At 31.4% G+C, this 26,183-nt stretch overlaps 1 protein-coding gene across 18 annotated transcripts in view; it reads left to right on the top strand.

The window, feature by feature from the left end:
* Khdrbs2 (KH RNA binding domain containing, signal transduction associated 2) overlaps window positions 1-26,183 on the top strand; it is a 587,319-nt gene that overhangs the window by 204,089 nt on the left and 357,047 nt on the right. For all 18 annotated transcript variants that reach the window (XR_009225748.1, XR_009225747.1, XR_009225735.1 and 15 more), the window contains exon 3: window positions 4,200-4,316. Coding sequence is in view for 1 of the 18 variants with exons in the window: in XM_046432600.2 (XP_046288556.1) it covers window positions 4,200-4,316 (117 nt within the window). In the remaining 17 variants the exon portion in view is untranslated. The remainder of the gene's footprint in view (window positions 1-4,199; window positions 4,317-26,183) is intronic.

The following is a 26,183-nucleotide window of genomic DNA, read 5'->3' as shown; positions in this document are numbered from 1 at the left end:
ACCCATGGAGTCACATTCTGACCAATGCTTTGTATCTGTCTTCATTTTTATCATCATACTGTGTCTAAGATGATCTTTGGTTTGATTTATGTCTAATTTCTAATGAAGTTGTACTTTCCCTATTTCTATTTCAGTGATGAAGAATGTACCAGGATTTAGATTTTTGTGATCAAGCGATTTTTTTTTTATCATGGATAGTCAGTTAGATTATGCATTCCGTAAATCTTCCTTTCTTAACATATTAATTTCGTATTGCTGCTGTAACAATCATAAATTTAGTATCTTATAAACATGATATTTCTAAAACTATATGTATACGATGTTTTTAGGAGTGTATTTCCCATGTTTTTCAAAGGATTTGAACATAAATAAATTTGTTTCTAGAATATCTGGAACTATTATAAATAGTGTCTCTTTTGAAAACTATTATCTAATTATATGATACTGGAATGCAAATATATAATTGATTTTTATAAGAAAACTTGCTAAGCTTTCTTACTAATAAAATCCTTGAAAATAAGCTTTGTGTGTGTGTATATGTGTGTATAATTGTATAAACTACATTTTTCTTTTTGATTTTTCTAAGTTTGCCTTCTTCAATTGCTTTTATCTTTGAGCTTGCATAAGATACCAAGAATGTACTTATACCTTGTTTCCAATATTGTTTTACCTTTATGTCCACTATTTTTTTTTAATTTTGAGTAAAGATCTTATGTGAGTTGAGGAAGTTTTCTTTTTTGTTCAGATGATGTTTCTATGATTAAATTTGAATTTTTATCAAATTATATTTCTCCAAAAATGTAATTTGGACTTTTTTCTACATTATTTTTTTAATGAGCAAATTACAATTAGTGGTTATAAATCCTAAACTATTTTGTGTATCTATGATAAACATATTTCAGTTGTGATGTATTCTTTATATGTCCAACAATTCTTAGTTATACTTCTATTTTGTTGACGTGGATTTTTTCACTGTGTTTTATGAGTGGCTCTAGTTTATAAATTTCCTTTTCTGATTTAGTTTTGTTTGGTATCAAGGTTATACTAGCCTGCTAAAATGAGTTAGGGAATATTTCCCATTTATTTTTCAGAAATAGTCCACATAGTTAAGAATAATATATTTCCTATAAACCTCATCAGATTCCTCTGTACAGCTTGTGGGACTGGTTATTTTCTGTTAGTACATTTCACCAGAATCTTAGTTTTTAAAGTATTTATGTGGCTTGTCAGCCTCCTAATTCCCTTTTCTCTACTTTTAATTGAAATACTATTTATATGTGAGGAATTACACAAATCTTAAGAGTATAACTTGATGAGTTTTAGGGAAAGTGTAACCTACATCTCCAACAAAACAAAACAATTCCTTTCCCCCACATGGGTTCTCATGATGCTCTCAAGCCAGTTCCACTCAGCCTTCTATTCTCAAGAGGCAACCACTATTGTGAATTCTAATAGACTATATATTATTCTTGCCCCTAAAATTTTGCATAATATTATCTAACATGATATACTCTTGAATCTGTTTTTTTTTCTCTCAAGTATGTGTGAGATACATACATGTCATGTCATCCAGGGACTAATTTCTTTTCTAGTTATGTATAAACTCCTTTGTTCACTGTTGGGGTCTGTAAACAAGTCAAGATGGTGCCTGGCATTTTACCAGGGGGAGTGGTTTGTGAAATAATGCCAGCGAGCCATTAAGTATGGAGATTCCTTATTGGTTGACTGCTGTATCTAGTTTATGTTAATTAAGATAAGCTGTGTGGAATGTATATATACCCCTCCTGTCCTACAATAAACGGCTCCCACTCCTGCTGTATCAATGTACACAAGTTGTTCGTCACCACCCCCCCCACCCCGGTTATTTTGCTGCAGCCGGACTGTGGCAGTTCACCTAAGATGAACATTTGTTTATTTCTGATTGAGTTTTGGTTGTGAATAAAATTTCATCAACATTCTTGTACATATTATTTTGTAAACATATTTATATCTCTTGGATAAATACTGAAGAGTAGAATTCCTGGGTAATAATGGACCTCTAAACTTAACTTTATGAATAACTGCCCAATTTATTTCCAAGGTACTTGTATCTTGTAACAGTGATTCTTCCAATAATTCCACATTTCTGTCATCATTTGGCTACAGTCTTGTTTTAATTTTAGACAGTATGGATTGTATGTATGTGTGCTTTTATTGATTGTTGGAATTTATTACAGATTTTTCTGTACTAGTAATTTATCAGATGCATGTAAGGGGAATATTACTCCCCCATCTATGACTTCTGTATTCAATTTTTAATGGATTTCTGGAATAGCAGGTTTGTGTTTGTGTTTGTGTGTATGTTTGTGTATGTGTGTTTTTGCTTACCAATTAAGTAATATTTCCCTAGTTTAAGTTTACAATAAGTATTTCTTCATGCTTTCTTCCTAGAATCTTTATCATTTTAGCTTTTACATTTAGATCTATGGTCAAGCTGAAAATAATTACCAGATGCAGGGGTCCATTTATTAATCACTGTGACTCTGGAGGTTGAAGGAGGAGGTTCACAGGTTTGAGGACATCCTCAGCAACTTAGTGAGACCCCTGTTGGAAAATTAAAAAGGAGTATTGCTGGGAATTTAGCTCAGCGGTAAAGCACCCCTGGGTTCAATCCCCAATACTACCCCTTTCCCCCAAAAAAATCTTAAGGTAAGATTTGCCTATTTGCCTAAATGTGAAGTAAGATATAAAAGATATTTCCATGGTTGTTTTTTCTAATTTTGTTTTCCGTCTCTTTCTTTCTTTTCTTTTCTTTTTCATATACGTATATAATTTTTTAGCACCATTTGTTGACTTTTCAGTTTTTCTTCCATTGCCTTGTTTGTTGAAAATTGATAATCTATGGTTAATTTTTCTGGGTACTAGACTACACTATTTATTTGTTTATGTACACATACATAATAACACTCCTGTGCAATATTGAATCAATGTGTTAAGAGTAAATATCCTTGTTTTTAACATGAGCTTAGGTAGTATTTCACTTTTTATGATAGGATGTATTTGTTTTTAAAATATTTTAATGATATATATATTTAAATATCTCTTTACTGTAATATAATCCACATACCATATATGTACCCACCAAAATATATAATCCATTGTTTTTTAATTCATTCACAAAGTTGTGCAAAATTCATTGACAAAGTTCACCAGGATCAATTTTAAAATAACTTCATCTTATCTAAAAGAGAATTTCTGTCTGTTAGCAGCTATTTCCTATGCTCCCCTCCCCATTGTTTCCCCAAACCCCAGGTCTCAAGAAATTACTTTATATGACAAACTTCTTTCTGGGGATCACGGTTTTAAGACATAGAAATATGCTGACTTAGTAATCACTTAATTCTATTTATGTTTCTTCTTTATGCTCAAACATACTTTTGTGTGCATTTTAATCTACTTGTGTTTTTAAATTAATTAATTATAGCATGTATGACAATCTGGGACGTTCGAATTGATAATTTTTTAAGTAGTTGAGATACAAACTGAGAATTGCTCTTAATGTGCCTATTTTATTCATGTTTTAGGAAGAATAAGCAAATTGTCCCACAATTTTTCACTTACACAAACGTGTGTGTGTGTATGTGTGTGTGTATATATTCTACTTCACTCTTTTTAAATTTATATATTCACATCTTTTATTTGATGATCCTAAGAGCAACTCTAAAACAGAGAATATAAGATTGAAGAAAAATCGAGTGCTTTTCTTCCCAGTCATGACATTTGTTATATAATATTATTGACATTAGCAAAGTTTAACAATATAAACTTTACAATTTATTTTACAAATAAATTTTAAATATTAACTTTTGCAATTTTGAAAGTGCATCGTCTTAGGTTAAAATAATTCAGTTGATAATCTATTTGGAGAGAAAAATCTTCCTTTAGAATTTTATATCTAAATTTCTTTCCATAAAGTGTGATGTAATTATTCCATTGGGTAAGTATACATGTTTAATGTAGTATTGATATTGGCATTTCTCTAGGAATAGGTATCCCTTTTTAAGTGGGTCTTAGGAGTCTGAAAGAGTTTTACATCTCTGAATGCCCTAACTCTTCCCAATTATAAAGTTTGAAAAACATTTAACCCTTCAGTTATTCTTGGTGCAAATCATCCTTTTACTCTACCCTAAAACAGACATTCTATTGATTTTGTTTCCTAGTTCAATTTTGTGGGGAAATTGCTTGGACCAAGAGGAAACTCCTTGAAGAGGCTACAGGAAGAAACAGGTGCTAAAATGTCTATCCTGGGCAAAGGATCGATGAGAGATAAAGCAAAGGTACTGATCTTGACTTTAATGTTTAACACATGCAGGAGTTACCTGTTACACGGATGGTCACATTTATAAGCTCATCTGAACTGTCCTTCCAACATTGGCTATGATTTCTCTCTTCTGGAACCATCCAGTTGCATGGTCTGATGTCTCCTCTATTTTCATAAAAATCAATAATCACCTCCCCTCTTTACAAAACATATATTCTGCATTTTCATCCCCTTTATTACATTGTGTAGGCTGCTATCAAATCTTTTCACATTTTACATCCTCTATAGAATATTTCTATGTCTGTGTTCATTTCCTTTAATTCCCTAGCTGGATTTCTTTTCTTTCTTCAATCATATCACCTAATCACACCCATTGTATCGTTCTCTCATTTTATCTTGCTGCTCTATTTCACTTTGATCCTCTTACCTGAAGCAATTTCAAGTACTTATCTGCAAATCTAAGAGAATGCTGGTTATTCCTTGAAATGTTTCAGTGATATTAAACAACTCACCTCACCCCCCCAAATAATAATAAGCCAAGAAATATATCAAGTTTAATGTTTGAAATCATTTATTTCACATCTGAACTACATCATTTCCTATTTTATAAAGTGATAGCAATTTCTGTGTGTGAAAATTGTGTTTGGGAGAAATTACTGTTTGTAGAAATTTATCATAAAGTATCTTTGAAAATTTGTTGGGAAGTGGTGGATTGGTAAAGTAATATCATTTGATGGTAGTCTAATTTTATGGTTTGATATGTTATTATGAAAAATGAAATGTTCAAACACATGTCTGACTACAGGAATACTTAAAAACTATTTAGGAGGTCCTTCTTCAAACTATTAATGAGACATTGTAAGTGAAGGAATTTGTAGTAGGAAATGCCACCAAACTTGGTAAATAATATATTGTGCAGAAAATGTTATTGTGATAAGTATTTAGAGTTTGAGCAAAATACCCTACATGGATACTGTTTTAGAATGGTTTGATAGTCCACTCTATAAATGAAAACGGGCATTTCTGTAACTGTAGTCACTCTATACTGTGTAATTTCAGAAATGAATGCATTTTTGCCAGTGCTGCCTCTAGTTTCTCTGGCTGCATTTAGAAGAAATAGATAAATTTTTGGAAAATAATTACATGTAATTGAAAACAAAAACATCAGGTCATGAGATAAGCTTGCTCCTCTGTTCCAAATTGATTTAGATTTTCTTTGCATATGAGATAAAAAGACACATGATAATCTCTATGCTTTATGTATTGTGTAATATTGTTCTTGCTATATATACAAAATGCCTCAGGAGTGTACACACACACACACACACAGTGTGCTTTGTGCCCTTACACATGCTTTAATATTTTTATCAGTCATTGTCTCTCCAGCAGAATTTTCCTGAATTCCTACAATAAGTTAAATACTTTTTCACCACTTAATGTATTTTACTGAATAATCTGTTTATCTCACTAAACTATAAGCTTCTATAGGCTGGAGAAATGTTCTAGTCCAATTTTTATATGGATCTTCAGGTAGTATCTCCCTATCTTCTAAAACAGGTAATATGTTTTCATCCCTACATATTTGGACATTTTTTGCTGTTCATAAATTTTTAAATTGGATTCCCTTTTCCCTATGAGCCTGTTAGATATCAGCACAAGTGCATGAAAATCCAATAGAAAACAAATTTCCTTCTATTAAGTTTCCATTAGGTTTAATTTACTAATATTACCTGTTACTTAGGATCCTGTTTCTTATTACTTTCTTGGTGATCCATCATGTTTGCCTCCACTTTGAGTGTTTTCATATCTCTTTACAAAATTAAATAAAATAAAAATATTTAGTAGTGACAAAAATAATATATCATACTATAAAATGCATTTTCTCAAACTCAGATTAGGCCTTAACTGCCAACAGTATTAGATACACAGCCAGGCACACATACACACACACACACATACACACACACACACACATACATATATTTTTTTTTCCTACCTTAGTAAACACTTGATTAAGATAAAGATAAATCTTTGGTAAATTATTGATTACTATGCTACTATTTTGCCTCTCTGTAATGAGACTAAACAGGAAGGAAGATCTTACATGAATTTTGTTTTCTAACAAGTAAATAAAATCCATCTGATTCTATATTGAAAGTGTGTATGTGTGTTTGTAAATGTATACATACATAATCATATAAACAGATATATACATGAATTAATTGAAATAAGATTTACTGAGCATAGTTCTAGTTTAAATGATAGTGTTTTTTTTTCCCCCTGTTACAGTGAGAGAGACAGAGAGTAAATAAGGGAATACATCTTGTACTTTGAGGCATTGGTAATTTTTATGGATTAAAGGAAAATGGGGGAAGGGAAAAGAGGTTAAAGGTGGTGGGAGCAGTATGTTGAATCAGTGATCAAGTAGAAGACTAGATAAAAAGAACCAACAACCACAGACAGAAATGAGAGAAATGATGCCAAGTATGAAGGTTCTCAAGGGAAAAACCTATACCTTTATCTATTACCACATGCATAGCTATTATGATAACTGTTTAGTAACTACAGAAAAATATATTTATTCCCCATTCACTGCCACCTGATTTCTTAGCTCACCTTTATAGCAAACTTGCTGAGAAGTTATTTACATTCACTGCTTGTCCTCCCTTCATTCTCCATTGTTCTTATCTGTCCCTGTGACTGCATCTCCCTCCTCTCTCAGACCTGCAAGTCTCTGTCTTCTTTCGTTCTTCCCTTCAGGATCTCATACCATCTATGTGCTTCTGAACCTGAAATTTATTTTCCAGCTTCCAATCTTTCCTTAAGCTATAGAATCTGGATTTAAATATTTACCTTCTTAAAATGTCAATGTGAATGCCAATAGGCATTGCAACATCGTTTGTCCACATGCATACACACACACACACACACATGCTAGTATGTAAGTTTTATATTGCAAGGATAAAAGATATTTTTAGAGAAATGTAGAAAGTGAAATACACAGTATATTTGTGATATTAATGAAAACTATCTCCTTGATGAAAACTATCTCCTCAACCGAACTTTAGTCAGTACCTCCCAAGAAGGTTTGACTGTACAAAGATAGATGAACCATTTTTATCTTAAGTTGATATCAGCAGGCATTTAAGGAGATCAGCATGTATCCGATCTGATTTTCACACATTTTCTTCAAGGCACATGAGGGAAGTAATGACGAGGCACTCCTTATGTACTTAAAAGTCCAGGTTAGCCGTCTACTCTGTGCTCCTACAACCAGGTGACTATTCAGAAAATATCACTTAATAAGTTTGTTGGCTTCACCTTTGCTCAGAAATGATAATGTAGACTTTTCCCATGTTGCAGATGCTGTTAATGTGCTCTCTGGTGTATATATTAAACTTGATCTTTATCTCATGGTAAAAGGAAATATTTGGATAGTAGTTCAAGTCAAAGAAAAAGTAACTAAATTAAAATTATTTATTCCTCATCTTCTATGTGCTCAAGAGTAGATTTAAAATTATGCTCTATAAAAAATCTTAAACCTGACTCAAGCCTTCACAACGCTTGTAATTTACTTAGTGTCCCTTACCTGTTTAACATTTTCCTTAAAAATAGTAAATGAAGAATTATTAATCATTTGGATTAATAAGGGGATAGAATGACAAACTCATTTAAGTTATTGTTATAGATCTAATAAGACTTTTAACCCTTAGAAAAAAAATTTAAAAATTTAAAGTTTATTCCCAGATCATTATAAAATTAGCTGCATAAAGTAAAAATTGCTCCAGTGTAATAAGAAGACTCAACAGATTTCATGTTTTTGTTAGTGTTATTTTGTTCTTGGTGGTGATGGGGAAACATTACTTTTTTTTGTTTAATATACACCTAATTAATACCTCTATAAGCAAGGAAGTAAACAAAATCCAAAGCAAAATAAAATTAGTAATATCCAAGGTAATACCAGTAGTAAACTCCTACCATATGATCATGGGTCAGATCCCAAGATACATGACTCGCCTTCTACCTAAAACTATCCAGGAATGCTTGAATAAAAGATAAGTTTTATATTGCAAGGATAAAAGATATTCTTAGAGAAATGTAGAAAATGAAATATACAGTATATTTGCGATGTTTTGAAATACCTCAGGAAATTAACTGACAGTTCAGAAATCTCTTTGAAGTCTAATTCTTTCCTATAATACCATATGGCCAGCTGGTTTGAAATAACTATGCAGCTGGTGCCACCTCTAGCAGTTGCTTCTGAGCAGTCTTCAGAGTAACTTACTGTAGCTTCAGACTGAGTGCTGCTATTTTTAGTCATGCTGATGGCAAAGATTGGTGAGGGAGAACAGAGGAAGCAATGGTTCTACAAGCTTATCTTTGGAGAGGGTGAGGAACAAACATTATCTTGGAGAAAGAGGTCAGAGAGACACAGTGGCAGTACATGCCCACCGTGAGAAAACAGGAACACGTAAACACAGATTTCTTACAGATTTAGTCATTGTCCTTAAATGGTAGAAATTATGGAATGCGGTCTTAAAACATGCTAGTGATTAACATGTTAAAAGGAAAGTAGTTTTTGGTGGAGTTTTATTTGAAAATGCATGATTATTCTCAAGGCAAGCTTTTCTGTCTTTGATGTGCTAATAACAAGTACAGAGTCTGTTTCATAATATATCTTCTGTATTTGGTGATGGCTACTTTAGTAAATCCTTTCTGATTTCATGGCAAGATTGATTTTCATCAACAATAAAATCAACTAAAATCCTTCAAAGAGATGTGACTGCCTGGTGGGTATTGTGGGTGTGAACCCCACACCATCCAGCCTTCTCTCTTTTGGCTTCTGGGCTCTGTGTAACATCAAACAGGCCCATAGTCTCTCAAATCCTGAAGGGCCAAAGTCTTTGCTCATTGCTTGTCAATCAGGCTGTGACTAGTTACATAGACTCCTGTTTCAGCTCTTTAATATCCTGAACACCAAAGCAATTTGTAATCCTGCAAAAATCAAGAGATCAAGAACTTGCACTTTTAATCTGAGCTATGCCCTTCATAAACTGCAGAGTAGATTAACCATATTTATTTCTCAACTTACCAAAAGGTAAGTACACAAAACTGTAAAAGAATTCCTAGCTCATCTTGATTTCCAGCAGAGGTAGAAGCATAAGCATAAGCTTTTGCTTAACTACCATTTGAGGTTGTGAAAAAGGAAAGTATCATAAATTACAGATTGGTAGAATTTTATTTTGTTTTACTCCCTGCATTCTTGGGTTTCTCTGATATGAGTTCTGAACTTAAAAGACTCAAATGTCCCACCTGAAATGTAGCGTATGTAATAAGGAACATTGCATATACATATTTCATAGGGACACAATGAAACTAGTGTCTCAATGTCGAAGCAATAAATTATTTCAAAATATGACATATTGACATATTTAGACTCTGAGTCATCAAATAATTGTAAGAATTAGGTTTGAATTGAAGAGTAAAATTTATCATCATATTTGTGATATATGATTTTTCACATTAACATCTTCATTATTTTGTGTATGATTAATTTGTTATTCACTGTGGTGTGTTATAACTTTAGGATGAAAAAAAGAAAAGCCATAAATCTATCCTGGCTTATTTTTTTCATAAGCTTCAGTGACAGAGTATGAGGTAGCTATGTTTCATGTATTGTGAATAAAAGATAAAGTATCTTAAATCATTAATTTCCTCTATTCTGATTGTATTCACACCTTGAAAAATCCATTGTAATTATTATAATTTAGATCTACTGTTTGAAAATTTTGAGAGGCCTGATGTCATCATCATAATCTATGGTTTGTATACAAGTAAGATTTTTTTTAATACTACTAATATAGTAGTTTTTGTAATCCATTGTCACCTGTCATTTATTATTTGGGCTGTATCATTTATACCCAAGAAGAATTAAATGAAGGAATCCAAAATAAAAGCCTCTCCTATCTCATTGCAAGAAATTTTTATTTAATGAATGTTACGGTTTGTATTTGAGTGTCCTCCAAAAGCTTGCTTATGAGACAATGCAAGAAGGCTCAGAGAAGACTGGGTTGTGAGAGTCTTAATCCAATCAGTAAATTAATCCCCTCATAGGGATTAACTGAGTGGTAATCACTAAGTGGTAGGGTGTGGCTGGAAGAGGTGGTCATTGGGAGCATTGCTTTGGGGTGTATATTTGCATCTGGCAAGTGGAGATCTCTCTCTACTTTCTGATCCACATGTGAGCTGCTTCCCTCTGCCTCACTCTTCTGCCATGAGCCCTGGGGAATAGTCTGTTATCTTTGCATTGAGACCTCTGAAAATGTGAGCACTCAGTAAACTTTTCCTCCCCTATAGTTGTTCTAGCCAGGTTCTTTAGTCACAGCAGCAGAAAAAGCTAACTAAAACAATGAACTATTAATTAAATGGGATTATAAAAACAGAAATTTCAACTCTAATAATAGAGTTCTTTTCTACCACTATGCCCTTTACTGTTCATCACAAAACATTATAATAAAAATTCACATGAAATATAACCAATTTAGAAAGGAACCAAGTATATTTTAGGAATAGTTTGAATTTCATATTGTGTGACAATTTTTTAAAAAGCTGCAAATTCTTTGGCATTTCTTCTAGAGAGAGATGAATGAAATTTAATTCACTTGTCCTTGAATCTAGATAGTTTCAGGGACTTGCTTATAACTAAGAAAGTACAGAGAAAGTGTTTAGTTGTGAATTCTGAGGCTGCATTGGGAGATTAGCACTTTTGTCTTCATGTGAAGAATCACTTTTTCTTGGACTTCAAAGATGCCTTGCAAGGAGTCTGAAAATCTAATGCTTTCTCGTGTAAGGAAAGTCAACATTACATATACAATATGGGTGGAGACTCCTGGTGTAGCTCAGCCTTTGCATAGTCTCAGTCTATGCTTCACACATGCAAATAAACAACTCGTAGATGATTCTAGGACTTAGTCATTTCAATGATCAGCTTTTCAAGTCCACCTGTCCATGGTCCTAAAAATCTAGATCAGGCAATATACCCATATCACTCCATCTGAGCCTCTGACCCACAGAATCCATGTACATAATAATCATAATAAAATAGTTGTTATTGTAGGCCAATAAGTTTGGCATGGTTAGTTATGCAGCAACAGGTAAGTGCTACATATATTATTTTAAAATGCTACATATATTATTTTAAAAATGCTCCCAATAATGTTAGCAATTTTTCAAATGCTAGATTTGTTCTCTTCTTTCATTTCTGCTACACTCTAATGGCAATCACTACAGACTGAAAAGTTCTAAAATATGTGTGTGTGTGTGTGTGTGTGTGTTCTTTTGCTTTTACTTGAAATTTCCATTGAATTAGAACCTCTTGCCAAATGATTGTATGACATGGTCAAGTTTTGTTTCAAACTTGCTAATAAGGGACAAGACTTTCAAAAGAGGCAATTCAAAGATTTATTCTTGGTATATATGACACACCAAAATTAGAAAGTTCTAATTTAAAAGTATCAAGGTACTATAAATCTGGTGGTCTATCTGCTTTCGAATGTCTGCTTTTAAGTCACAGGACTTAGGTTAATTGAGCAGGTAGATCCAATTTCTCCATAAAGCTGCTTACTTTTATTATAAATTGAAAAAGCAAGTGCTGCAGGATTTTATCAAGGATATTGCACCACAGACCATACTGCCGCAGTCCTAGATTGGTGCAGTTGTCTTTCTTAGTTCCTCATTCTGACCAAGACAGATCATTGAAGATCATCTGTCTAGGCTCCAAAATATTTCTTTGGCACTTTTGTTCTAAGAACATGAACTGGGTTTGCTATTTCGTTGAGCATCTACATTTCATAGAAAGTGAAATTTAGATAACAGAGATTTACACAATACATGGACCATCAAGATTAACTGCAATATAAGTACCCACTGATATTTCTTTTTACTAGTTCCCTAAATTAAGAAATAATGTCCAAGCTGAATCCTAAGGCAAATCTATTAAGTGGTATATATTCATATATAACTTACAAATTATTGATAAACTTTATAAGTTTTAGTAATGCATCTCTATATCTTTAGTGATATATCTCTTATCTCTCATAAACAATAATATTTATTTTAGGTGATTATTATTAATTACTATTTTAGTTGTACATATTTATGGGGTACAACATGATAATTCAATACATGGATGTAATATGTAATGAACAAATTGAGGTTATTTCCATTTCCTTAAAATTGTAAAAATCTTTTGATTAATATCTCATAGTAGGTAGAAAGTGATATTTCAATGCATGTGTACAGTAATGTACTGATCAAATCAGGGTAATAACATTGCTATCTCCTTATCACTACTTTGTGTTTGAGGCTTAGAGCTCATCTCTTCTAGTTATTCATAAAATGCCTAATAGATTATTGTGAACTATCATCCCTTACTCTGCATTAGAAGACTAAATCTTAGTTCCTCTATCTAACTGTGCTTTGCTACCCAATATTCTACCTTCCTTTGTACCCATTTCCTTATCCTTCACAGCTTCCAGTAATCAATCTCCAAGAACAGTTTTCGATGAAAAAGGTTATTATTTTTATTTGTGTTTTTTTAAAAGTTGCTATTAAATATTTGTTTCAGAGGGTTGAAACTTGATGCAAATTTAAGCCATGTTCTTTGAAGAAAAACTTGGATAACTTATTCTAGCATAGCATAGGGAATTTCGAAGTACAGTAAAAGGATAATATGCCCAGAGTGGGAATGCTCAGGAGAAAAATCCTGTACTTAACTCAAGTGCATCATCAGCACTAATTTAGATTCTGAATTTCATTAGATTCAGTGATGCTTATTTGACTTAGTATTCTATTATCTCTTTATTAGTTTTTCAACTTCAGAAGTCATCCTAAAGTTGAATAGTAATTTAATTCCATCAGTCACAAATATGTGAATCATTCCCTAGTTGAATAGAGTTGTCATGAATAATTGAAAATTTGTTTGGGTTCTTGATGACCCTTGTTGAAAAAACAGAAACTTCTGCTTTCTGGCTACAGTTAATGATGCAACAATGTTCCTTTACTGAGTTCAATTTTAATTGTTTTCTGTGGGCATGGGTTCACCAAGAGTGAAGTCAAAAGACTAAGGAAAATGAAATATCCAGGACACAAATTAAAATTTATTTATTTTACTGTAAATGCAATTTATGGAGCACATGGCTTTTTCAGCAGGACAGCTTTCTGTGCACTTTGCAGGCACAAAACCATTCTCAAGGCAGTCTATATGTGAGTGGTGCTCCTGCACTGTCCATGTGGCAAAAGCTAGTTGTAGGAGCAAGCAGAGCAAATGGCAATAAAGAAAACATACTTATGTGTTTTTTCCTTCATATGTACGTATACGAAATAACTAACACTCCTTACGAGCATATATAATTTTAAAATGTTATATACAAAGAAATTTATTGTTTTTACATGCAAACTTAGCATTTTTTAAAAATTGAAAATAATAACATTAAATTGCTTTGGTTTCTGTGGTTAGAATTTTGAGATGGATTGCAAGGAGACCCACCTATATTTTCACATGTGGTTTCTTCCAGATAAGGAATCCATAGGGTGTAGGTACATAATTGCTAATAACTATAATTATAGCTTCACTATGAGGTTGAGAGGGAAACAGAAGCAAACAAAATGTGGACCATAATTTAAAGTATTTGGAATATTTCCCAAGACTTTAGTGGTCACATTTCTAATTTTGCAAAAGTCTCTATTTGCTGTTTTCTTCAATAATGAGTTTACTGTTTTCTCACCCCTTTGTATGTTTTTCACGTTTTAAAATATTTTTGTCAATGTATACTTCTATGGAATGCTTTTTAATTTTTCTTCTTTTTACTTATGTACCTTAAACAATTTTAAAGTTAATAATTAAAAGTTAGGGTTTTGTCAGATATTTAATCACTGATAACTCTCATTTTTATTTTCTTGACTGTGTGCAGGATGTTTAATTTCTCAGTGGAATGGCACCACCAATATCATATTTATTTAAATCCAACTCATATAATTCAACAGTCAACCCTACTAATTCAAGGGTGTAAATGATACAGAATGAGATGAAGCTCAGTAAATTGAACACACATATTCCACCTGTGCTGTTACTATTTTCAGGATGCCAATTCTATAAATTTTAGATTAAAATGTTTTATTCACATTTTATTTAATAATAATCAAAAAGAAAGTATATGGAATTTTTTTATCATTACTGTTACTTGTCTTAAGGAAGATATCATAATACTAGTAAGGGACACCTAATTTTTTTGATATCTCTGTAGTTTTAAACTAATCATCTAGTATGCTAAAATTAAAACTGGGCTACCCTTGCTTATTTCAGAATATTATAAGGGTAACTGTAGGCTTGTACTAAATTTCCTTCATCTGATCTTAGGTATAACATATGTGCTTCCGTATCATCGTACATACACTACTTTCATTTATACAGTCTTTAAAGTTAGCAGAGAACATGAAGATAAATTTAATTCCTTCATTTGTATAACCACAATATATTGTTACCCATGAAGCAATAATTTGCCTCAGATGACTTTGTAATTTAGGAAATTTTTTAATTATATAGGTGTTAAACAAACAAGCATTAAGACCAGTTTTATGAAATTAGCTTGCTTTATCTAGTATATTAGCATTAAGGAATTATAGCCTTAGAAGAAATAGACTTTTCTGTTTTCTTATGATGGATCTTAAACTATTACAACCCATAATTAATTAGTAGAAACTTGATCCAAACTACTTTAAATATCATACAGTTAACTGTAAGATTTAGAAGACTGAGTTGACCATGGTTCTTTCATGATTTAGCATCTACAAAACTGAAAGGTTTAGAAGTGACTTATTATGAAACTTGTCACCACCCATCTTTTCTCCTGTTCATAAGAGACACTGTGTACCTTGGATGGAAAATGGGAATCCAGCACCTTGAACCCAGGATGCCTGAGTCAGCTGCCTATAGGGCTTTTACAGCTCTCTCTGTGTGGTGACAAGCATATATGAAGCTGTTCCCCTCAGGAGGAGAGCACTGGCCCTGCAGGTTCTGCTGAGAAAGCCCCATGTTCTGGATTCCAAGGATTCCTTTAGGAGGAAAGTTTTCCTAATTTCTTTATCCCTATAGAGTTGTATGGGTTAGAAAATTGATCAAGGTATATTTAGCTGAATATTATAAGGATATTCTTTCCATATTGCTATGTTATTTAAATTGTGAACCCCAAATTCCACTTTAGAGATGACATTTTCCATTTAACCAGTTATTTTGTGAATACCACCAAGGCCAGATTGTTACTTATTTATTTTCTATCACTTCTATTAAAAGGTGGTTATTAAAATATATTTTCTAAAAGAAATACACTAAAATCTATCACTTTCCAGTGTTCAGATATATATATTATAATATTTGCATCACCACAATCAAGGTAAAGAATATTATTATTTTCATCTCAAAAATTTCTGGTGGGCCTTGCTAAACCATGGGACCCTGGTGAATGTTATTGGTTTTCTCTTACTATTGTTTAGCTCTTTTCCAGAATTTTATAAATGGAATTATCTAATACATAGAATACACATGTCCCTGCGTTCTTTCACTCAACAGAGACTTTTGAGGGTCATCCCTGTGGCTATGTATATCCACAGTTTGTTCTTTTATATTACTGAAAAATTTCCCATTGTGTGGCTGCACTACCACAATTGTTTATGCATTCTTCTTTTGGTGGTAATTTATATTGTTTTCACATTGGAGTACTATGAATAAAACAGCTAGGAAGATATATGTATGTCTTCATATATGTTTTTGAAATAGAGAATTTACAAGTTATTTATCAGAGCTAAAATACAAGGACATCTATATCATCTTTTTCATTGCCATATTTATAAGAACATTATAAAATTTTGAGAAAGTTAGAAAGCACTCCTAATGTATTGGTTGCATATATACTGTTTGATTTTTGGTACAGTCTACATGAAATTGGTAATATCTATTAGGTCAAGGAAAATCTCTCTTACTAGTTATTCATTTTTCATTTGTAAATAATCATTTTTTAACTTAAGGTTTGGGAGAATATTTTTCCAGCAATGCCCTAAATGAGGATACTAGAATTCAGAGTAAATTGGTGATTCAGATTCCCTAGCCAGAGAGACTAGATTTGTTAGATAAATGAAGCCATCTGCATCAATTTAAATAGTTCTACCAAATTGATTCGTGAAGTGTCTAATATTTCCATGTAATTAGCAGTGGCATTTTCAAACTCTATATCCAAGAGGAAAATTTAACCTTCTCTGAAGAATTGCACACTCTAGGGTTGATACTTTAGAAAATTATATTGTTCTAAGGGAGTACTCACTGAAGAATTACATCAGATTCTGAACAGATGCTGCAAGATCTCTGTCTTATTACTGGCGACCGGAGTGGTGATATTAGAAGTCTTCCTTTCCTCCCTCGCATCTGATGTTAAGGCAGATTTCCTGTTTCTCAGCTCTGACAGTTTGGTGGTGGATCTCTTGTGGCTATTCCAAAAAAGTTCTGTGTTCTTTTTACTTTTCTCCTCTACTTTAAAATTAAACTCAGGTCTTTGAGTTTAATGTCTGTCTTCTTGGGGCTCTCAGGGGTTTTTCTTTCCTGGAAGTTGGGAGGTTTATTCCAGATGATAATAATAGGTGATAATATCTATTAATATTATCTATAATAATAGATGGTAATATCTGTTTTTCAGTAAAGGTGCTCACATCTACATATGAACATGCACTTAAATAAAAATGCAATATCTATGTCCAATATTAATAGAGTTATATCTGTGTCAGTATAATCCATGAGATTTATGTCTTATATAATTGCATTACTTGTGAAAATCTAGGAGATGGATTAATTACAAAAACCCACAAGTCTGTTAATATGCCATACTCACTTCTGTTTTATCTTTGCAGCTTAGGTTTCTGATCTTTTTCTTTTTTGTGCCATGTTAGTGATACTGAATGCAAATGAACCACTAGGCTATTTTATGTAATTGAGAATAGATATGCTTAGATAATTAATCTAGAGAATATTTGTCTTCCATGAACTATTGCAGGGGAATTAAAAATTAATTTCTAAACCTAGCTATGTTTCCTGGTAATGTTACTTATGAAGAAATTTCTTGGGCATTATAATAGATGGTAGGTTTAATTTATTCAGTTAGAAAATATTTCATATATTTTCTGAAATAGTTTTGTGAGGATGTCAGATAAATTAAGCACACCTTAAAAGTTGTTTGAAGGTTTTGTTTAGAACTATATATCACCCACATTAAAAATGTACTCCCTTCCCCCAAATGTCAAGCAATGCATGGTCATGGTGCTACTGGCAAACAACTTCTGTGGCTCGTCTTAATATTTTATTGCACCTTCTAATAAAAATATCATTATGAATTTTTTTTATATTTTTAATACAATTATAGTACATACTATTAAAATTATGCCTGGGTAGTTATTATATAAAATTTCTAAAATATTGGGAATTATTACTCATAATTAAGTGAATTATAAGATAATTTATGACTACAATAAACTTCATCAAGACTTGTCTAGCTTGTTAAGAATGAAATTTGTCAGATTTATGTGCACATAAAAATGTTACTATTTTTTTGCCTAAATAATTGAACAGAATTCTAATTGTAAGTTGAAGAAAGAAACTTCAATACACAAGAAAAGAATCGAAACTTACATCATCACTTCTCAATCTTAATGATCTGAGGGCACACTATTTATAATCAAAGACAAGGGATCTTGTGAATTATCCCAGGTGTTGACAATTAAATTTTCACATTCTGCAAACTTATTACTTGAAAGTTGAACAATTATTTATTTAGGCAGTTCATTTGCCAATTTCTTTAAGAAAATAAGTTGCTATTGTTATTAGTTATTATTAACTTATTGCATGTGCATATTCATAGGCACACAATGCTTCTTTTATAAATGGCAAATAAGATAAAAGCACCTGACTGGAAGGTCAGGTGTTTATAAGGTCTCCATATATCTTAAGTAAAGATATATGGAAAATGTGAGCATATATGTAAACTAATGGTTGTAGAGTAAAGGTGGATTATACATTGCATAAAGATCGTATACTAACCAGACTATTACATGTAACCTATGTAAACTCAAAGAACCCAAATGAAATAGAGTTCATTTTCAGATAGTCAACAAATGGTCTAATAAGTCAACATACATACAGATGATATTTTAAGGTTATCAAATATTTTTGTTGAGATACACTTTATTAAAGAGTTAGGAATAATCTAAAGTCTTATCCAAACTTTGCCCTGCTGAATATAATATATTTTGAAATCTGTAGTTTTATACAGCATTTTTTTAGAAAATAAGACATCTAATGAATTTGAAGAAAAAAAAAAACCTCTCATTTCTTCTATGCTATTTTTCTGTTCTCAATACTTCACTTTTTACTACAGAGGAGTATGATTTTGTTTCCCCACACCACATAATACTAGTCACAAGCTGGTTGTCCAACAATTTAACTCATCTGACACCAGATTCCTGGAGTTAGCATAGACCCCACAGTTTAAGGCTCAGACCCACCAGATTGATCCCTACTTCAGATGCCAATAAGACATGTTGGTCCCCATGTTACAAATTTCTTCAGTCTGACTTGGCTAAGGATTGGAGATGTTCACAGTTGACATCCTCAGGCTCATTTAATGGAATGAAATGAATTACTGGAATGAATTACTGAATTACTGAAATGTCTCATGAAATCAGGAAAATTACTTACTAGATTACTGATTTGCTATAAAAGGATGTCCTGTAAGAACAGCCTGAAAGGAGAGATACCTAGGGAAAAGTTTGAGGTGGGAGTTCCCATCTGGCACTGCACATGTTAACAACTTGAAAACTCTCCGAATCTCATCCTTTTGGGGGGATTTATGGAGTTTTGTTGCATAGGAGTGACTTATTTAATCACCAGCCATTGTTGATTAATTCTATCATCTGCCCCTTCTTGCTCTTCCCCTTTGTAGATTGAGAGAATAAAACTGAACTTTCCAACCCTCCAATCACATAGTAGGGTCCTCTGGCAACCCTCTTTCCATCCTCAGGGACTTACAAATCACCTAAATACTCTAAACTATGTAAATGTAAAGAGCTTTTTTATGAATAACAAAAGATGCTTCTCCCTCTGTCCTTTCTCCTTTGTTGCTTTTATGACTTCAAAAATCATTAAAGTTTTAGGAGCTCTATGCTAGAGACCAAAAGCAGAGATACCAATCAAATATATATATTTCTTATTTTTTTCACAATATCAACCATTTGTCTTCTGATATCTGATTACTTAATTTTAAGCATTGGAGTGTAGTTGACACTAAAAACATAAAGCTATGGTTTTTCCCATTATTTTATGAACTTTATAAATATAGTGTTGCTCAATCCCCACAATCCAGCTTGGGTCCCTCCCTCCATTCAAACTGCAATGGGAAGAAATATTGATAGAGTAATATTTTCAAAAAGTTTCTTCTTAAATTCCTATGATAGATCCAAATACAGGCAAAAATCATCCACTAAATGTACAAAAGGAGTTCTCTTACAAAGGAAACCAAAACAAGGAAATAGAAAGAAAGGTGATAATGGAATAAATTTTTCGTGGAACAAATAAGCAAGACTTGAAACTATATCTGTAACATGTTTACCACAAAACTAACGTAATTAAAAAAAAATTAGACTTAAGAAACATCTTTGTGTAAGTAGGCACAATATATGAGGGGGCAGGATATATGCATATACATTAGGCTATCTCAGTAAACACTTTGTCAGAGATAATCAAATAAGTTAGTAAAGATAATAGGAACCAGTAATTTTTAATTCAGCCTCTCTAACGTTAAAATATGTAATTTTCATGTAGTTAGTAACATGTAGAAATTTAGAGAATATTGTACAATAAATTCTTCCTGGATAATTCACCACAGAGGTCAAACGAAGGGTTTATTGAGAGTTCCTGTGGCATACTGCTAGTGGGGATATAATTCTGTCTTTTACAAAAAAATAAAATAAAATAGGCGGGGAGTGGAAGAGTACAACTGCATAAGTAAATGCACACATTGAGCTTGAAGTACTTCCTCATAATAAAAGTTAAGAAATCTATTTCAGGTAGGTACATAGATCTCAGGAACTAAATTGAAGTGGCTCTTTTTGCTCTAAGAGTACAATTTGGACAACAGTCAGGACAATAATTTCAATGAAATGAAATACTTCAATTATTGTAAATTCTATGATAAAAGCATAAAATACCATCTATGGAACATACTTGCTAACGGTTTAAATCTAACTTAGATATAATTTAAATTTTCTAGAAAATACAGGAGACAGAAGAATATGTTAAATAATGCAACAATGATATAATAAGTAAAATTGATCTGTCACAACACTACAGGGGAAAAATATCTTTGTATCTTCTACATGAAAAACACTGTGAGAAAATAAAAGATATTGAGAATGAACGTAAAAGTGAAAAGATACTTAGAAAACATATAAGGCAATTGCCATAATTGCACCTAACTTTAATCCTGGTAAGAAGAGACAGAGTATTTAAAAATCATGACTGGAGACAATAATGCTGACTTGATGCCTGTTGAAGTTAAAATAGTATTATTAATACCTATATGTATTAATAATTCCAGGGTTATGATTTTTAGAGTTTTTTAATCTTTGAAAAATAAATATTAGAAAAAATGTAGATGTAGATATAAAAACAAATATTGGAAAAAGATACTTCTTTAGATGTAGTTATAGAAAAGAAAATAATTTATAAGAAATACAATAATTAAGCAATTTCTAAATTTAAAAAATCATTAAAATACTCCTCCCAGATTTAGAAAGGTACCAATATTCCAGAGTTCCATTCATGGAATCTTAAGTATTTGGAAGAGGAATATAGTTAATTAGTGTGTGTGTTAAGTGTGAAAAAATAGTGATTAAGGGAAATATGTAAAATCGAAAACTGATATTTTAAGATGACAAGGTAAATCACTATTAGCACAGTGTTTTTGGGAGAATTGAGTAATATTGCCAGACTGCTCTTTGAGAGGAAAACTTAAGATAAAAATGTCTCAAAATTAAATTTCAACTTAATGAAGTAAATGAATCTGACATGTCAAAGTTTAGAAAAATTTACATGCCTTAAAGTGATTTAATTTTAAATTTTAGATATAGTTAGAAAATTATTATTTTTTGTGTGTGTGTTTGGTTCCAGGGATTGAACCCAGAGGCACTTAACCACTGAGCCACATCCCCAGGAGGTCTCTGATTGCCCTCTTGTCTTCTTTTTTTTTTTTTTTTTTTTTTTTTTGAGACTGGACCTTGCTAAATTGTTTAGGGTCAAGCTAAGTTGCTGAGGCTGGCCTTGAATTTGTATTCCTCAGCTTACCAAAATACTGGGATTACTGATATGTGCCATCTAAAATTAATTTTTAATACTATATTTTTATAAAAAACAAGTTTTCATTCTACTCTTAAGTTTAATTGCTATTGTTCTGACTCTTGTACATGAAAACGAATGGAAACACATTATTCTGAATTATTTCTACCAATTATGTATCCCAGATTTCTATTTTTTGTGTTACTGGTGCTCATGAGGATCATGATAAATACTTTTAATATACTTTAATGGGTTTCTGTTTCAAGAAATTTTGTATTGCTACAATAGAGACAGTATTTACATTACATTAAATTAAATTACAGGATTACAATTAAATAGAATGATGAAAAAATAAAAAGCTCAAAGCAGCAATTCTTTAGAGCCCACAGAAATTAGATTCTTTGATTAACAATTCAAGAATATGATAAACAGAATTTAGTTAACTAAACAAAGCCATTTTGTTTTTAATATCACCATCAAAGATTAATGATCTCTCATTTAGAAAGACTGATAAGTCTATAAATTGTTTTAGGTTGATAAATTGCTCTTGTAATACATTTTGCCTTCAATATGTATCTATGGAGAATCATTCTACTTTTCAAGTTATGACTTTAAATAGGTTCAGATATGGAAAATTATACGGATTTATAGTTTCTTAAGCAATATATTTAAGGAAAATTTTATAGCTTGTTTCAGCTACCTTGTATAGGCTTGGCAATAGAATGGAAAATAATATTACAAAAACCCAAAATGTGTAGTTTCCAAGTAAATTTTCAATAGAATTAATAAATTATTAAATAGTATTCATTTTGTTGTCCCACCTTTATTACACATATATAATGTATGTTTCTATTTTATTATGTTTATTTTTTTTTTAATTTTTTTTTCTGGCTATCGGTGGATTTTTATTTTATTTATTTATATGCGGTGCTGAGAATCAAACCCAGTGCTAGACAAGTGCTAGACAACATGCTAGACAAGTGCTCTACCACTGAGCCACAACCCCAGTCCCTATGTTTATATTTTATTATATTGTGATTCAGTGTTCAACAAATTATTTTCTTTGTGGTCTAATATCAGAAAAAAAAAATCTTGTGCCTCAAGGTTTCCAATTGCTACCTTGTTTCTAAAAAAGTAATGATATAATTTTAAAGAATAGTAGAAAGTATGATGAAAAATCCTATTCTTTCTTTGTTATTGAGTAGCATTTATACTTTATATAATAAATTATCTGCATATCTAAGTAATTTTAAGAAAAAGAATTCTATCAAATGGTCCAATTTTGATTGTATTCTTTTAATCTACTTTATTCACATTGTAAATATGTTGCTGAATGAAAATTTATTTCACATATCGTACAAAATGTTGTGAAAATCAAATTTGTTCATTTGATGTTTTTTGTTATTACTTTACATTAAAGATGAATTTCTGTTTAATTGCCACGAACATCAGAGAAATGCCTAAATATATTTCCTAGTGATTAAATAGCAATTTATGTCTAATATAAAGTAATAACAAAAACCATGCCTAAATACTTTTTTTGATGTTTATTTAGGCATTTCAAAAAGACTAGTTACAAAACTAATAATTTTTAAGAAAAACATTTTCCAGAGAAGGTATTGATTTGTGTCACATTTTTTCTTCAGTTAAATAAGAAACAAAAATGTGGATGTCAATTTAGTATGAAAAATGAAAGCGGTAAAGCAAACTTACCTTCATGAGCAATTAAGATACAGAGAACATTTTTTAAACTTAATTTTGATGGTAGTTTCTGAGTCCTTTCAGCATTGCTTCTTTTTCTATTATGAAAAGGAAAAGTATAAGTTGAAAAGGAAGACCATAACTTTTGTCAAGTAAAAAAAAAAAGTAGGGAAAAATGCTAGTGAAATATCAGAAATGAAAATAAAGGAAAACAGCATATAAACAATTATCTTGTCTTTAATCTCAATAATTGACTATTTTGGATATAGTAAGGAAATAATTTTCCCTGAATTTCTTAGCTTAGTATGACGATATAATACACAAACATATGGTTCTCAAAAAATTGAATCTTGTAGATAAACACATTCTCTAGGTTTACCATTTTTGTTCATGCAGGTTTGTTAATTCAGATAAACCTTCTGCTTTTGCCAAACCTAAGCAATTTGAAATGTGATAAATTTGAACTGAAATTGGCTAAGTAAACATCTTTATTTCATGAAGAGAAGCTTATTTTCCAATCCTAATGAGTAATCTACTTTAAGGTGAAATCCTAAGAATAGGTAAGAATATTCCTAATATCTTATGTAGCACATGGAAACATTTTTTCCCATATATATATATATATATATATATATATATATATATATATAAAGTATCATTTGGCTTTTCGCTCAGGGGCCCTCCACCCTTCAAAAGGAAGATTTTTCTTGTTATTTTCCTTGGCTGTGTTTGAAAAGATTACTTTTTCTTTACCCACTCTAATTTTGTTTCTATCCATCAGTAGGACATTCTTATCTAACTAAAATGACTCCTCAAGGCTTTGTATGATGTGCTCTGTTAATCTATTTTAGAATTTCACTTGTTCACATCCACATGTTAACCTTCAAAATCCAAGTGCTATGTATTAATGTATTTAGGCTGACATCATTTTGGTAACATTAAAAGTATGACTGTGCCAAATAGATGACTGCTGTTAGTCATAACTCATTATCCTGTCAGAAACATGCTATTTCAATAGATTGAGAACCTCACATATACTGTATGTACATTGTAAATCATAAATTCTTCACGTGATTTTATTCATGTCTAAATTATAATTTGTAAAAAGTGGATTTGTAGTTCTTCCTATTCAAGCACGGTAAGGTGCTTTATACTATTTCAAAGTAGATTATTTTAAAATAGTTGGTAATATTGAGGTAAACTGTAAATATTTCTAGCACTCTTGTTCTACTTAATGCTTTTTCATAAAGCATCGAGAGTTCTTAAATTGTCTCAATATTGATAAAAGCAATAGGTTTTTTTTACAAATAAACTAGTCTCAGATGTCAGTGAAAAAAATATGATGTAAATTTTGTCATTTTTAAAGAGTAGATTACAAAGATGAAAGATTATTCTTAATATTCACATAATTTTCTTCACAAATCCAAACTGAAAAATGATATCTAAAGATCTTTGATTTTCCAGTACAAAATTAAAAAGGTACAAATTTCATCTTAAAAATATACTTTAGAATAGTCAGACAACATAAGCAAATGGTTATCTGAATGATTATAAGTAGTTTTCTAAATTAGAGATTAACATAAGCACTGATTCATGGACTTTGTTACTTTCCAGAAATGATGTAAAGTAAATGCTACTAAGTCATCAGGATGTATTCTCTGACATTTTGGCCAAGGGAACTTGTAACTGTAAAAAAGAGATTCATGGAAGACAAAGATTTATGTGGGTGACCACTTTTACAATGCATAACAATTAAACTTGATTTAAACAAAATTACTTTAATCTTATATTGAGAATTACCCAATTCTTCAAATCATGTATTACACTTTAAATTATCTCCGTTTAAATAAGCTACTTGATCTTTATTTGAAGGGACAGCACATTTACATACTCATATTGATATGTACTACTGGGACATGACTACAAAATAAAAAATATACAAAGTGTTTTAGTGTAATGATTAGACTTAGTGAAGATATAAGAAAGAAACTTTTAACAGAGTACAGCATAGTACGGCTTTACTATCTTACCACTTGAATTTTATATATGATCATAGACACTTACTTAGCTTCAGTCAACTTAAGTCTCTATAACAACACCCAAGGAATGAATTAAAACTTTTAAACACAGTTTTAAAATAGTTTTGTGGAAATCAGATGTTTCAATTAATGACTCAGGTAGAAAATAGCTAAGTATTCCGTAGTAGGATATATTTGCTGTGAAATGTTTAGGCAGCCATGGAATGATATATAACTTAAGAGTGGACTTTAATAAGTCAAACATATATGCTATAAACCTTAAATAATCCACAAAAATAACAAAATGGATATTCTGGTTTGTCCAGTAATCCAAAAAGGAGATAAAATAGGCTAAAAAGTAAATATTCAAGTAATCAAAATAAAAGAAGAACAAGTCTATTGTTTCAAGTTACTGTTAAGCGGGCAGATCCAGGAGTACCAGAGCTTGGTAAAACATTGTAGTTATCTAACAAACAAGTTCCTTTATTTCCAGGAGTTATGTGCCTAAGATCAAGGTCGAAACTAATAATACTCTTAACACAGAGCTTCCTCATGAAGAACATTGCTATAGCAGACACACATTCTGTGCCTTTGCACAGAAACTTCCTAGCCACCAAGCATGCCACAATCACAAAGTTTATCAGAGACCCAATCCCAAACACAGAACCCCTACAAAAGAATGTTATAAGGGGGAAAACTGGTCATTTTTAGTGGGAAAGGAATAAATTCATCAAAA

The sequence above is a fragment of the Marmota monax genome, unplaced genomic scaffold, assembly GCF_021218885.2.
Source record: "Marmota monax isolate L192 unplaced genomic scaffold, Marmota_monax_Labrador192_F-V1.1 WCK01_AAM20220418_F8-fsc00116, whole genome shotgun sequence".
Taxonomy (NCBI): Eukaryota; Metazoa; Chordata; class Mammalia; order Rodentia; family Sciuridae; genus Marmota; species Marmota monax.
This window is presented reverse-complemented; position numbering and strand designations above follow the sequence as displayed.